Raw genomic sequence first — 15,660 nt, forward strand, 5'->3', positions numbered from 1 at the left:
TATTTACAAATAATACAGATTCTGATTGGACAATAGAACTGTCAATCCTAATCCCTAGTAGAAAGGGAAACTGTCGGAAAATTAAGCGTTGCACAAAATTTGTACAGTTTTAAAGAGTCAGTTACAACCATTATAACTCTCTGTTTCTCATTCAGAGTATACGTTTCCTGTAAATAACAGGACAACGATCCAAGCCGTCAGACATTAGGCCCACAACAGGATAAAGTTTTTGAACAAGCAGTTTTATTTAATTTAAAAAGATGTCAGTGTCACTGAATTGGCAACAAAGGGCAACAGAAGCAGATGACACGAATGAAAGATATGCAGAAAGACATGACTAGAAAGACACATCACACTGAGACTGAATATTCCCAATCCAGTGATTATTAGTTGGTTAGTACTAGTAAATTGGTAGATTAGATTCACCGCAAATATAGCCTACCTACCCACCCATCTCCCCTTATTTGAAATCTATAAAGGGACACATAAATTAATCACACAACATATGACACACAAATTCATGCCATCTCAAAAAAAGACTCCATGGATGGTTCTCAACTATTACATTACATTTAGAATCAGCCATGAACTAATTGTGTCATTTGTCTTTATGAAATCTTTTAATCTAAGTACATAAATAAATAGTATGATAATAAACTGTTCAAGCTCTTATTGTATGTGCTTTTGCTGCCATCGTGTGGTGGTATTGATAATTGCGTTTGCACACTTATGCTGTGTTAAATAAATGTAGCTTATGGCCAAATGCGGCATTTTTGAAAATGCAATCAAAATGCAATTAACTAGAACTTCGTTGTTAGATAATATTTTTAGACAAAAAGCCGACATGATTGCGTCGTGTAACATATTTTTTTCCTTTTCGGCACTCGTACAATGCGTCTTGGTCAATGACGTAGTTGACGTTGGGATGGTCCATGTTTAGCAGCCTTCATTTCTTTTATAGGTCGAATAACATGGTTTTCAGACTTAGATAGTCACATCAGTTGTGTTATTACTGAAGTATTCGTTTTATCAACCTCCGGTTTTCTCCGGATCGGACGAAGATGACGGAATTATCAGATTTACTGAAAAACGAGGGCTGGTAGGTGCCACTGTGGCTAGTGTAATCCTAGCATGCTAACTAACTAGGGTGCTATGATGCCTGTTTGATTGCTAGAGGGCAACAACATTGTTTACACCTTATTGTTTTTATAGGCTACACACAGATGTAGGCCGCCTTGTTAAGCGTGTTGGTGAATAAAGGGGAAACTGCGCTCAAACAAATATGGCAATAACAATTAATCACAGCATTAGCTAATCTTACCAGCGAATGATGCAGTTAGCTTTCGTTTATCTGTAAATCCACACCCGCTGTGTCTCTGTTGGCATGTGAGGCATGAACGTTCGATTTTTACAAATGTTAGATGCTTCTGTTCATTAATAGCTCTCATTCCTTTCGCCATAAGTTTGCTCCAAATGACGAAGTAGAGTGTTTGTAAACAAATGTGCTGTTTACCATATTATTATTATTTCATGAGAAAAGTCTTGGTTAACTTGCAATGAAATATACTCATACGTGGTTGGTTATATCTTAATGGTGTATATTTCATTGTGAATTACATTCAAAATGAATAGCTGTCATCTGTTTTGAATGAAACTTGCATATCGTTATAGTCTAGCTCTCTGTGCTCTCTTACATCTTTGCTTTTGTTCTGCAGGTACCTCAGTGATGATGGCATATCAGAGCTCAAAGGTGCTGCAGAAAAAGTAACAGCCAATGACATCATACGTATTGCACTGGATGTAAGTTTGTTCTTTCACTTAATTCTTTCTATGTCACTTGTTGCTGCAATACTGTCATATTGGTCTGTTGGGCTGGTTACCTGGTCAGGAAAGTCTGAAGTCAATAATCACACGTCCTTCATTTGGACAATTCCTGTGTGATAATAACTATTTTACCCTAACAATACAGAATAAAGTACAGTACAGTAAAAGCTCTCTCCTATATTTGGTATATTATTGATATGTGGAAAACACAACACTTTTGACTTGAATATTATCAGTAAATTTGAACTTTTAAGTTTTATTTTTTACTTTTTGTGAGCTCTCAAACCACATATAGTCACGGCCATCAGAACTCTGGGTCAAAAGAACAGGTTCCAGACTATGGGGATTATTAACTAAGCCAGGTGCAAAATTACGAGTGCAAACTGAAAAATTGCATGTGCTATTTGTGGGCGTGTTGCACCTGATTTGCCATTAGAAACTACCTCTTATTCCTACTGCAATTCTAATATGTAAATGAGAATTAAGCATCTGATGAATGAATGAAAGTGAATTCACTGGCATAGGTCTACACAATATGATGACTTTGACATATGCTCACTGCTATTCCTATTTGTGTCTAGCTTTTTTTTCATTCACTGAAAACAATTAAAAATAGCTGCAATTTCCCTTTTTTTTATCATCAGATTTATACCGTGCTCATTTTAGATTGCCCATAGACAGACAAGCCTTGTGCACGTCCCCAGCATCATCCAGAGCCAAACCAAAGATGCGTAAAGAGAAACAGCTGATGTACGTGCACAAGAGACATGTTTGGAAACCCAGGCTAAACTTTTACTGTAGTCCATAGAGCTGCTGAAAATACTGAGTCTGGGACACTGTATAGTGGAAGAAAAGATGCACAAACGAATTTGTCGCACGTACGGCTTGGCCATTTGGGACCAGCACTGCATCTAGGAGATTAGTGATCTCCTCCCGTACACTGCATGAACCACCAATATCTGCATTCAGGACTTTAAGGACGAGAGACAGACGTGAAAGCCCGATTTGTTGGAAAGAGCAGCTGCTGAGACACTCTCCTCTTTTGTGACTTACAAGGGGCAGAGCCAAAGTGTGACAAGTGCCTTCAAAACAGTGTAATTATTAGATCATTTTAACTTGAATTGGCAAGTGTAGACTTGTAAGACATTTACTTTACATCACTTTTAATGCACCGTTGTTGCAGAAACTGTAACTGTATCCTCCGCAGATCATCTATCCAACATGTTAAACTTCCACAAAGTTTTTGTTCTCAGCATCTTGATAGATCAAGCAGCACCTGCTAAACAACATCATCTGCATTTTCTTCTCCTTGTTTTTGCATATTGGCCAAAATGCCCCATTTTGCAGATTCACTTGGACCCAGGAGCAAAATCGGCACTGCGTCGATAAAACACAATAATCTCATTGTGTTTTTTTTGTTTGTTTTTTTTGTGTGTGTGTCCATTGTGTCCAATGCATTTAGCACATGCACAAAGGTTTTGTAAATATATCCCTATATTCTATTGTCCATTGAGACTAAGAAATTCATTATGAGCCAAATAGAGGTTGAGCTGTTTTGACTTAAGACGTCTAAATAGACAACATTTATGAATAATCATTGATGAAAATGAGAAATAGTTTATTTTTTGACATTTTGATGTAATAATGCCACTGTGTTTGTACAGTACAAATACAATTATCAAAATACATGTTTTATAGTTGGCTAGTCACAATTAGTCAACCAATTACTGCAACCCTAGAATAAAGACTGCTAACCTGCCAGTAATTTTTAATGAATTTAATGAGTAACGAGGATATTCGTGTTATCATGTTACTGAAACAGATTTGCCTCATACACCTTTTTTCATGCACCAACAGTACCTAATTAGTTGTGACCCTGTTAAAGTGGTAATACTACAAATACACCCACATCCGCATCTCACTGACATTTTATATTTGAATATCACTTTGTAGTTACAAATTTATTATGACATTTACAATCGTATGCCTGAATATGTTTGACATTTGTGAATTATTGCTTTCTCACAGAATCAACAACCTCTCAATTATTATTGATGCATGGTTTGCTAAACAGAATTGACATTTGAAACTGGGTTTGCTTTAGTCACTTGATACTCGGATTGGACACAAGATCAGGTGGAACATATTGGAACAGCAGTCTTCATAGGGGCTTAACAAACTGAATGTCAATGTGTTGTGCACATATTTCCCTTACTTTCTCACTGGCAAGAGCAGTAACTTTCTGCTTTGTTTGCTTCCTTGTCGTATGACTTAAATAGATTTATCTACCATTTGCCACATAATAGTTCCACTGTATAGATAAACAAAGTCAGCATTTAAAACATTATTTGGCATAAGTTACCTTTAAGTCTGTGTACAACTATTTTATTTTGTTAAATTATTTTGAATCAATAAAATGTTGTTTTTGTTTGTTTTTTATTTGATGATTGCTTTAATCTTGCCCTTTCTTGTCTTGTTTTAGAGTGATCTCAGGCCTATTGGGAAGAAATTTCTACCAACAGACATCAACAGTGGAAAAGTTGAAAAGGTAAGTGTCTGTTTTACACAAACCTAATCCAGCCAGTCGTGGTAATGTACAACCATGGATGTTCACATCAATGCCACTAGATGGCCCTGATACTCTGGCAAACAGCTGAATCTGCTTGAGAATGCATTACCTTTATAAAAAAAAAGACTATTCCACAGATGTCTGAGTTTTAATGAATATACAGAAACTGTTGCACACAGTAACATAATGCAATTTAGTGTTCACATTAAGCTATAGTTATGGTCTTTGATCTTTTAACCTGAACTTTTATCATTCTAGTCTTTAAATGTCAGATTTCTCTTTTTACCATTTGCAGTTGGAGGGACCATGTGTTCTCCAGGTGCAGAAGGTGAGGAATATATCTGCTCCTAAAGACCACGAGGAGTCCCAGGGCGCACCTCGAATGCTGCGCCTCCAAATGACAGATGGCCATACCACCTGTGTGGGGCTGGAGTTTCAACACCTGTCCAAGATAAGGTAACCAAGACCCTCTCCTGCCTGTTCACTGTGAGCTGTCCAATTTTATTTCATTTTTTCACATGATCAAAATAGTATGTGAGCTAAGTGCTTACCAGGTGGCACTTTCAAAATACAACATTGTAATATCTACATAGTTGAAGGTCAGATGTTTTTCCAGTGTCTCATAAGTAAACACAGTGAGTCTCCTTCACCTTTTTGTCATCTTTCTAACCCAAGCACATGCCTCGGTTTTCCCTTTAACTGCACTTTCCACATTGTGGCAGCTGATCTGACAATTTGCAGCGTTAATTGCATCTCCTTCGCAGCACTGGTGGCCTTGGTGACCGCTGCCATGGCGACTGTACAGGTGGAATGACCGAGTGTGGGCCTGGACTTCCTGATGGGAGCAGAGGAGAGAGCAGAACAAATGCCCTCTTTATGAGCAGAGCGTTCTCTGCCAGCAGCAGTGCTTAATGCTTCTAAACTGTCTGCTGAATCAGACCGTGCGTGCAGCCACAAGTGAGAGGCAGAGAAGGATGAAATAGATTAGGAGGCCTGTTGGGGATTGCTACAGCGTGTGAGACAGTGATAGGAACTGATGACAAGTTGGTATTAAGCAGTAACATTGATAACAGTCTCAATAGTATCATTGTTAGATTTCTGTTCTGATTGAATACAGAGGCAAAAGTACTTCTCTCGTGCCTCGTCTGGTATCAGGAGAGCAGCCCATGTATCCTGGGGTTCCGAGTGAAATCTATAATTGTTGCTTTGGCGTCCGGCATCAGTAGCTGGAAATCCCTCTAAGTCCTTGTGCTTCCTTAATGAGAGAGGCAGAGGCCTTATCAGACCTGATGAGATAGAGGGGCTTTTAATTTAGCATGAGGGCGGCTGCGCAGCTGGGATTATTAATAGTCTCTCCTAGCCTCAGCAGCCCGTCCCCTGGCACTGCTCCATGTCATTTACAAAGTGGTGCGGGTGAAGCAGTCGGGTGTGAGGTCTGGCACGTGCCATCCTCAAAGCATGTTTGTACATTTGTTTCTTAAAGCTGCACTATGGAACTTTCCATCAGAAAAGTTCCATAGTGCATCTGCTTATCTTCATTAAGATGTTCATGCTTTACCAAGGCAATAACATGTCGAAGCAGACAAACAGATGACGGAATTCCCACCAGAAAAGTTACACAGTGTGCCTTTAAATAAAAAAATGAAAATACATTTTAAAAACTACTTTGTTTTCTTTTACAGTCTCAACACTCCCCCTGGCACTAAAGTAAAGCTCCTTGGTACAGTTCATATTAAAAATGGCCTCCTTCTGCTCGATGACTCTAAAATCTGTGTCCTTGGTGGAGAGGTAGATCACATGGTTGAGAAATGGGAACTTCAAAGGGTGAGTGTGATATTTTCCCTTAAGGATGACTCAGCTTTTGTTAAATGACACAATGTCCTGACATTAATAATAATAATTTTACATCTAAAAGCAAGTGCACTCGAAGCTATGCTAATCTTGTGACGTTTCCTCTGCCAGCCTTACCCAGAATAAACCCTTTCTCTTTATCATTCGTCCTACAGAGTCTGGCCAAACACAGCAGGAACAACATTGGAGCAGAAGGCGGACCTCCTCCTTTTGTGCCTTTTGGTCAGGTACGTTCACTGTAAAACCACACAAACAACTTGAGCTGCACTCTCTTCACTCTAAATGCAAACTCCAGAAGAATGTGAAAAATACACAAAAATATAGATTGGTTTTCAATAGAAGTTACTGCATCCTCATAATATGCGCTAGGGGCTAGATTTATTTTCTGATTTCAAATAACTAACCAGGGCTGAATCATGAATCTATAAAAATGCAAGAATTTGTTGTAAATCATCCCCAATTACAACAATGAAAAAACATTTTACAGTTACTTTTAGTGTTGGGAAGGTTCTTAAGTAACAAGACAAAACAGTACGTGACGTACAGTTATTATTAGATGGTGGTTCCATGACAAAAATTTACCTGTTTTGAATTGCTTTAGCATGATCTTGAGTTTTATCAGAACAAGTATATGACCACATAGACTAGTATACACCCATGGACCACTATGGAACCTACCTGGATGACTGAAGGATTAATAGATATAACACCACGTGGGAATATACAAGAAAGTACTACTACTACTACTACTATATTGAAAATCACATTCTATTGTCATAAAATATAACCTTGTTTATATTTGTTTATTTTTCTTGAACATTTCAAGCCGTTGCCCTTTTGAAAGACTTGGCTTTGCCTTTTTAAAGCACTTCCAACTTGAGCATCAAGCATAGTAAATTATTATCTATCCCAAGCCTTTTTACATCTATATATTTATACAGTTCCTAAAATAGATTTTACAGCAGTATCCCATCAAAACCTAAGTTGCATCTTTTCATCTTTTTACCTTTTTTTTCTTTCTTTTAAAACCTGAAAGGCTTTACTTTGGGAATAGTTTCACTCTTTTGTGGGTTTTTGGAGCAAACTTTGTTATCACTGGCCACTTGAGGACTTTGATGATGGATGTCTGCAGTAGCATCCCTCTTTATTATTAGTCAAAATGTGGTGTAGGGCAATCACAGTGTTTTTCATAGTTGGCTGACTGTCAGAGACCAATTTACACTTTGTTACTCAGAGCATTTTCACATTTGAAACTCTCATCACTCTGTTCTTGATGCACCAGATGCGTCATTCTTACCTAAGCTTACCTCCAGGGGTGAAACTGTTGTTTTGTGCAGTTCTAGTGCCGTTCACAAAATTAAGATTTCAATGCATATTCAGAAAAAGACTTTGGTATGACTAAACATGCTTTCTTAGGCAATAGACTGCAATTTTCTACACAATGACTGTATTTTGTTTTGTGTTTCTGTTATTCCTTCACATTCATTCAATCATCTATCTCCGTGGTAACTATAACCTTAATAAGTGCATGCAGTCATTAGATTGATGGAATATGTAGCATAATAAGTCTAGCATATGTGTCTGTTCCTAGACCTTTTTTGAGTTTGGATTTACCTCTGTCTCTAATCTTCTGGATATGAAAAACTATAATTTTAATATTATGAATAGGTTTCGGCTTTTTTCACTTATAACAAATTACATTATTATAACAATGATTCAGAAGACATCATCAGGCAGAAGTGTTTTGGTTTTTTGGGGATTTTTTTCCCCTGCACATTCTGGTAATATAACAGCAGTTATCTTTATTGGAGATTATCATAATTATATAAAATGTCCCATGAATGATTAATGTCTACCCTTTTTATCACAATATTATTGTTCGTAGTCCCATCCCTACTTCTTACCCACATTACTGTTTGCTGATTTAACAGTGGTCCACAGCGCCACTACCGATGTGCCAAAGGCACATCAGTATGGAAAGGAGCAAACTGATGTGCCAAAGGCACATCAGTTTGCTCCTTTCCATACTATTCCTTGACAAAACTAGCATGGGAGTGATCAATCAGAAAGATTACTCATAACTTTTTACATGGCATTTCTATAATAATAGCTCTTTGGTAAAACATAGTCAGTGTTAGGGTAAACAATGTTATTATTTTTATATATAATTTCTACATGGAGACACTGTACTAGGAACTAAAAACCATCTCCATTATGTCTGTTGATTACATATAAACAGTATACTCTTACTACTACAAATTGATTCGTAGGTTATCCTCCTCTAGAATATATGGAGCTGTCTTTAGTTTGTGTACTGCAACAACAGCAGGTTTAACCAACAGAAGATGAATGGTTTTAGTAGCAGAGCTCACACCTGTACACGTGAGTCATCTGGTCCTCTGCCTGAGTTCAATTTCCATCGCTGTTCTTGCTGACTCACCATTGATGGTCTGAAACTCAACACAGCTCAATACAGCCCAATACGTTTATGACAAATTCATAAGTGGAATTGGGATTTGGTTACTGTAAAATGAACAGACCACTTTATTATAGATTGAATATAATGAATACTTTTGTATACATTTCTAAATGTAACTATATATCTTGTTATTCCTCATTTTTATGTATAATAGAAATGTGCTTAAATGTCTTTTAAATGTATTAGTTAAGCTTTTAAAGGTCCTATATTACAATGGATTCTTGATTCAGATTGGATTGGAATGGATTTGTTTGCCTTACGCAACGTTATAATGTTGTTACCTCATCAAAACATACCTAGAGATGTATTTTGTTTCATTCACACATGAGTAATCCTGTATTATTAGGCTGTCTATATACCTAAAGCTCAAAATGCTTTGTTCCACCTTGCCATGTCACTTAGTGGTAGTTTTCAAGTTAATAGCTACATGTTAATTTTGTTTTGTAAAGATTCCATGGCTGAAATTATTCAACTGATTCTAGTGAAAGTGTACCTCCATTTAAAAACAGTGTATCATATCCTTTATTACCACAAAACAGAGCGTTTTCAGTTTGAAAAAAAGAAGTATCAGACAAATGTGAGAGGATTATTGTTATTTTATTTTTTTGTAGAAGTGTGCTCGTAAGGAGGAAGTGGACAGTAGGGAGCTGGACAATAAAAAGACCCTACAGTCCCAAACTGCCATCAAAAATGTTGACGAAAATGACGAGTTTGAAAAACAGCGGACGGCAGCCATTGCTGAGGTGGCTAAGACCAAAGAGGTGTGTATTGCCACCATTTCCTCTATAACCATTAATCTTTCAATATAATCCCTAATCAAGATTGCCCCAAATGCATGAAGATGTGAAAGTTATTGTATTTCTTGGTAGACTTTTTAGGAAAGTTGTTTTTCCATCCCAAAAGTCGTGAAATTAAATTGAAAAAAATGCATTTATAGTACATTCACAACTATATGTTCATTCTCTATATATGGTTCTGCATTGCCAGGGTCCTCGTACATTTGGCGGAGGTGGGAATGCAGGAAGTAATTTATCCACCACTTCCACCTCTTCTCGAAATCGGGACTCGTTCCAACAGAGAAGACGAGAAGAAAGACCTGAAAGATCCGATAGCAACTACAGAGAGCTGGTGAGTGTATATGGAGGGACCTGAATGAATGCAAACAACATAACATTACACTGGAGTCTGCTCTCTGCTATTATGGCATGTTCTGGAACATATTTACTCCACGGCACATGGGATAGGCCTATATATTCTCATTGGCGTTTGTTGTAAATGGAGCTACTGGTATTAGAAACATATGAACATTAACCAGCTCAAGCCAAAACTAATCGAACAAAATGCTATGTAACACAAACATTGGCAATGTACATATTTATTTTTAGTTTTATTATGTATTTTATTGTATTCTATGGAAGAGATCCTTTCCCCTTCCTGCTTATTATTGTGAACTATTTCAGAATAGTTCATGGCTGTTTACACTGCAAATCTAAATATTTTCTTAAAATGTATTTGTTGTCAGAAATGTTCTTTTGTGTACCTTTTTCTATTGCATTTGTCTAAGCTTAACCTAGTTTCCTATGAATCCGTAGGTTCAATGCAGCTTTTATATTCAGCTATAATGCAGTTACTACCACCTTTTCAAATGGACATACAAAACAAAGCTAGTCCCTTGTGTGCCTGTTCTTTATAAGGAAACACTCAAAGCAGCCTTCTGATTCCAGGAAGCGTCTGTCTTGTCTTCTTCACGGACATGTTTTTTGTTTGTTTTGTCCTTGTGTCTTTGTGCTCAGGTGGACGAGCGTGCTCTGAGAGACATCATGGAGATGGGCTTTAACAGGGAGGCCGCCCGGCAAGCGCTGATGGACAATAACAACAACCTGGAGGTGGCACTTAACAGCCTTCTGACCAGCCAGTGTGGGAGCCGAGCAAGCCCCACCGTATCCGAATCTAACAAGTTCCAGCCAAGAGGTCAGTATGCCACAACAACAACACACAAAAACACACAAATTGTTCTTCTTTTGACCCCAAGACAAATGTAGCGTGGCCTTAAATGCACCTTGTTCATGTCGAATGGGGAGGAGGAGGGACGAGTGAAGAATAGAGCTCTTCAAATGCACAGAAAATGGCTCAAAGGTCCACAGTCTTGCTTGTTTTAGACCATTTACCACAAATTGCAGTGCTCACAACATAAGCTGTTTTTAGATAGGCATTGGAGAGTACCTGCAGAAACTGGTTCTGTTTACTTCTGCTCTGAAAATCTACCTGCGGCAACATGTTTGATCATAGTAAACGAGCAAGTGGGTTTTATTATGTGGTAAAACAAGTGTGAACGGGGGCTATTATAAAGCTTTTATTGGCGTAGCTGCAGGTAATTCAGCTTTTCAAATGTAGGCTGTTTCATTCTGTAAAATCACTTATTTTGTTATCTTCACTTGTTGTTGCTAGCCAGGGGTAGAGGAAGAGGCCGATCTAGAAATGATGATTCAGAGGAGGGAGGTGGAAGGCCGTCTGGACCAAGCACTTTATTTGACTTTTTGGAGTCTAAGATGGGGAATCTCTCTCTTGATGGTGAGTAGCAAATATATAGAACTAAAACTGGTTTGATTCCTTCATATTCACTTTTTTATGTATGGTTGTTTTCAGAAATCGATCGATATGTTTTTTTCATGGCTGATATCGATTGTTTAGAATCCAGGCAATCCGATGCAGTTATGGTTTATATTAAAGTATTCAAATGAAGCTTTATGCAGCAGGTCGGCCAAAACTAAATCTCAGCCTCTCCTTGAGTTTTAAGGCCGATGGCCGATATGGTGAAAAGAGCAAATATTGACTAAATACATCGGTCTTACTCTAGTTGTTTGATAGAGACAGCTTTAAGTGCAGCTAATTCCATGTTCATAGGCCATCTAGCTCAGAACTCATTTGCAAACCCATTACCCACACAGTTCATATAACAGAATATTTACAATATTTTTTTTTCCATAGCTGCATCAAAAGTATTTATTCAAAACTGTAGTAAAACTAACATATGACAAACTAAGCTGTATGAAGTATCTGGGTAGAATACAACATAATAAATGCACAAGTTGTCACAAGTGTAACCATTAATATAATAAATCACTAGTTGTATAAATAGTACCTCAAATTGTGTGTATTATTTCTGATGGAGAAACGCTGGAACCATTAACCACAGTATGAGCTAATTATGAGGAATAAATGAATGTTGTTGTTTGTTTTTTTTTGGGGTTTTTTTCAGAGCCAAAGAGCCACGCATCACAGCGACAACATGATGGCAAACCAAACTTTTCAAACTCTGAGCCTTACTCTAAAGGCCCATCTCACAGCCGCTTCTCCTCCCACAATGACCACCGGCAGCAGAGGAACGACAGACCCCCTCGTTTCCATAGAGACACAGACTTTCCCAAACCGGGCCAAGATCCTGTCTCCAACCCCACACCCCCGACCACTGTGCAACCTCTGCACTGGAAAGGTCAAGAGAGGTCACATGAAGACCAGGCTGCTTCTACTTTCTCCCAAACATTCTCCCGATCAAAGGGACCCCAGCAGCAGATGGACTTTAGCGGGTCTTTCCAACAACACCATTCTCGAAATGTAGACAGTGTGAACACAACTCACCGAAAAGGGCCAAAAGATAATGCTCCCAGAATTACTAATAACGCTGCGATTAGCAATGACTCAGAGGGAAGAGGGGGGCCAAAACGCTCCGATAGCAAATTTGACGAAGTAAATCCCAACAACAGGAGGAAAGGCAAAGGTGAACGGCCAAATTCTGAAAATTTCGACAAGGTACCACGGGATAACGGACCTGCAAACTTTCACACAAGAGGAGGTGGAGGTAACCCAGGATTCAATGCAGGGGAACAATTTTGCTTTCAAAATGGGGACGTTGAACACAAACGGACTGGGCCAATTAAGCCGCCACAAAACTCAAGTGTGCCCCCCAATAAAGAAGCTCCCCCCAGGAAGAACAACAGTAACAATAACAGGGGGTCTAATAGGCGCCAGGCAGGGCAGGGGAAAGGTCAACGAACACAGGAGAGGAGTCATAATGCACAACACATTTGGAGACCTGGGGATCAGTGTCTAGCCTTGTACTGGGAAGACAACAAGGTATTATTTTATACACTTAGGACCTATCTAGTCCAATAACTTTTAAAACCCCCATAGAATAATGACTTTCGCCAGTCTTCTTTCTGCTAGTTTTGACTGTGTTTTTATTGGCATTTATTATTTTAAAATAATTATGGAAGTAATAAGTATGGAATAAAAAGTATATTATGCACATCTTCCCAAATGTTGCCCTTACTTAGTAAAGTAAAAATGGGCAAGTACAAACCCGAGGCACACGATTGATAAATACTCTTTATCGCATAAGGCACCATTATTACTATTACTATAACTAGTAGTAGTAGTAGCAGTAGTTACTTAAATGCATAATGCTTTTCAACCACCTGGCTGGTCTTAGTCAGAGCATGACAATTTTAAAAAAGCACACGGGTGTCCCTTAATACATAGATAAAAAAAAAATCATGTGACTAATCATGTGAACACAGGAAAAACTAAATGTAAAGTAAATATTATATTTTTGGCATTAGGCCGATGACAGTTAGATGATAGGTTTAATATTCATCAGAAATATGCTTAAATTTGGTTGTAAAATGTCATGGTTTATATTGACGTACCAGAATGATGTGAAGAAATATCACTTTATACCCTTGTTTGGAAGATTTCAGGCAGTGATTTTATTTTTATCAGATTTTTTTTTGCAGATATTGGTAGATATCCTATTATAGATGATATGTCAAAACAGTTATGTAAATATTATCTTGGCAACAGTTTCTTGCTCGCTTCTAAAAATAACTCTCCATTTTCTGTCTCTGTGTGAAGTTTTACCACGCCAGCATAGACGCGGTGCACCCGTCTGGCTCCACAGCCGTAGTGGTGTTCAGTGATTATGGAAACTGTGAAGAAGTCCTACTGGACAACATCAAGCCTGTTTCTGCTGATGGTCTGGTAAGAAAGGGGCAAGTTACCAATTCAGTTTTCACTTCTTACACAACTCAACAAGCTTACTCATAGCCACTTCATCCATGGGTTACAGAGCTATAGAAAACAGCACTGTTTCCATAGCAATTAACCGTTCAACATAAAAAGTCATATCTTTTGAATTGTCAAATGTTCTTAGAATGTTGCAGATTAATAGGAAGTTGAAACCCATGAATAGCTTGATATTAGATAGCTATTTCTTTTTCTTTGTAAATAAGATAAATGCATCCCACTAGATCAGATATTTTTTCACCTATGGATTACAGATGAGTTTGCAATTTTCAAGCTAATAACATGCAAGCTATGTGTGACATGCTTTTGAAGAGTCACACATAAGAATTATTGGTCTACTAAAATATTTCCCCACATCTCTAAACACTCTTGTCTTGATGAATTATCAGGATGAAGAAGATGGTTACTATGACAGCTCACTGGAGTTCCGTCGCGGGGGAGATGGGCAGCCCAGGCGGAGCAGACCCACGCAGCAGTACTACCAGCCGCCCAGAGCACGAGACTAAAACTCGTATGGTTAAACAATGACCGGTTAGTCAAAGATTATATGACTTCAGAATGTCCCTTTTTTGTTGTGTAAAATGAGGTCACAGAGATGGAGTATAGCTTTTTAATTTTGTGTTGTTTATGATATCATTAGGATTGTATTTCCAAAGGAGTTATAGCTAGATCTTGTTACTGTTACGTTTTACTGCAAGTTTAAAGTGGAAATATTATATGAATACAATTTTCAACAGGACCAATTAACAGAGTAAAAGTAGGTTAAAATCCAACCGAATGTAAGAATGTAAGACACACTCATTATAAGTGCACTGATAGAGTTAAACACATTCAAACAGTGAGACTATTACATTCACACAATCTCTTCTCTCTTCTAGAGCTTGTCCCGCCTCGTCCATGGCAGATCTGGCTGACCGCACTGATCCAGAGTGCTTCCTGAACTTTAAGTGTCTGCTTCGCTGGGACACTAAACATAAAGGGCTTAGACGAAATGTCAACTGAACAAAATATCCCCAAATGAGCACCTGTTGATCTGGTCTAAGACATATCTACTGTATATGGTCTTCAGATTAAGATCCAGTTAACTGGATGCATTAAAATAAACTTAATGTATTATAAATATAAAGTAGCGGACTTGTTGGTTTAATGTGCTGCTTTATTTTGACAAAGATTAAATGAAATAAATAACAGTAGAAAAAGGTCTATGCCGTTATTTGAAGCCATGGTAAAAGGGTTTTTATATATGGCATAACATAATGCCATTATCAGTAAACTGATTCTGTCTGTCCACCAGCCCAAAGGTCAAAAGTTTGATTTCAGCTCTGACCGATGAATACTGTTGATTTATCCATGGGCAAGACACTTCATCCACTATGCTTAGTATGAATATAGACCTGTCATGATAACAGACAAAGCATGATATATTGATGTTGAAAATATTGATGATAAATGATAATTCTGAGTGAAATTAAGCCATTGATATGATAACACTAAATCAGGATTACCTCCAAAAAACTATTCTATATGCACAGCTGCGTTAACATGAGCCGCAATAAATAAAGCACTTATTGAGTTATATAAGTTATTTATTCAACCATCTACAGCTCAAATCTTACCATAGTACAGAAAAATGACAAAAACCTCCTAACTAGTACAAAGAAAAAATACCCACAATAAAGATTGACCCCCCCAAAAAATGGTTCCACCTATTGTGTATTGACTGCTGAGTCGATATAGTAATTATCATGCCAGGCCTACATGAATGTGGTGGTGTGTGAAGAATTGATTGGTAGTGGGCAGAGAGGCCAATTGTGCAAATTGGTGGCCTTGCTTTTTACAGTGTACCTCAGGCTAC

At 37.9% G+C, this 15,660-nt stretch overlaps 1 protein-coding gene across 1 annotated transcript; it reads left to right on the forward strand.

Moving 5' to 3' along the window:
- Positions 1–892: 892 nt before the first annotated feature.
- Positions 893–14,999, forward strand: tdrd3 (tudor domain containing 3). Its single transcript, XM_033987321.2, has 14 exons — positions 893–1,099; positions 1,716–1,800; positions 4,307–4,372; positions 4,689–4,849; positions 6,076–6,217; positions 6,400–6,471; positions 9,335–9,484; positions 9,711–9,851; positions 10,517–10,694; positions 11,172–11,294; positions 11,983–12,857; positions 13,635–13,760; positions 14,195–14,336; positions 14,684–14,999. Exons 1-13 carry the CDS (start codon positions 1,062–1,064, stop codon positions 14,309–14,311), a joined length of 2,274 nt encoding a protein of 757 aa, XP_033843212.1. The 5' UTR covers positions 893–1,061; the 3' UTR covers positions 14,312–14,336; positions 14,684–14,999.
- Positions 15,000–15,660: the final 661 nt, after the last annotated feature.

The sequence above is a fragment of the Periophthalmus magnuspinnatus genome, chromosome 3 (assembly GCF_009829125.3).
Source record: "Periophthalmus magnuspinnatus isolate fPerMag1 chromosome 3, fPerMag1.2.pri, whole genome shotgun sequence".
Classification (NCBI taxonomy): Eukaryota; Metazoa; Chordata; class Actinopteri; order Gobiiformes; family Gobiidae; genus Periophthalmus; species Periophthalmus magnuspinnatus.

What these genes read in the sequence shown, in the direction of transcription:
- tdrd3 (XM_033987321.2), top strand. Translation starts at nt 1,062, where the DNA reads ATGACGGAATTATCAGATTTACTGAAAAACGAGGGCTG. An exon ending in CAACACCTGTCCAAGATAAG is followed by an intron (nt 4,850 to 6,075) that starts GTAACCAAGACC and finishes TTTCTTTTACAG; the next exon opens with TCTCAACACTCCCCCTGGCA. An exon ending in GGGGAATCTCTCTCTTGATG is followed by an intron (nt 11,295 to 11,982) that starts GTGAGTAGCAAA and finishes GGTTTTTTTCAG; the next exon opens with AGCCAAAGAGCCACGCATCA.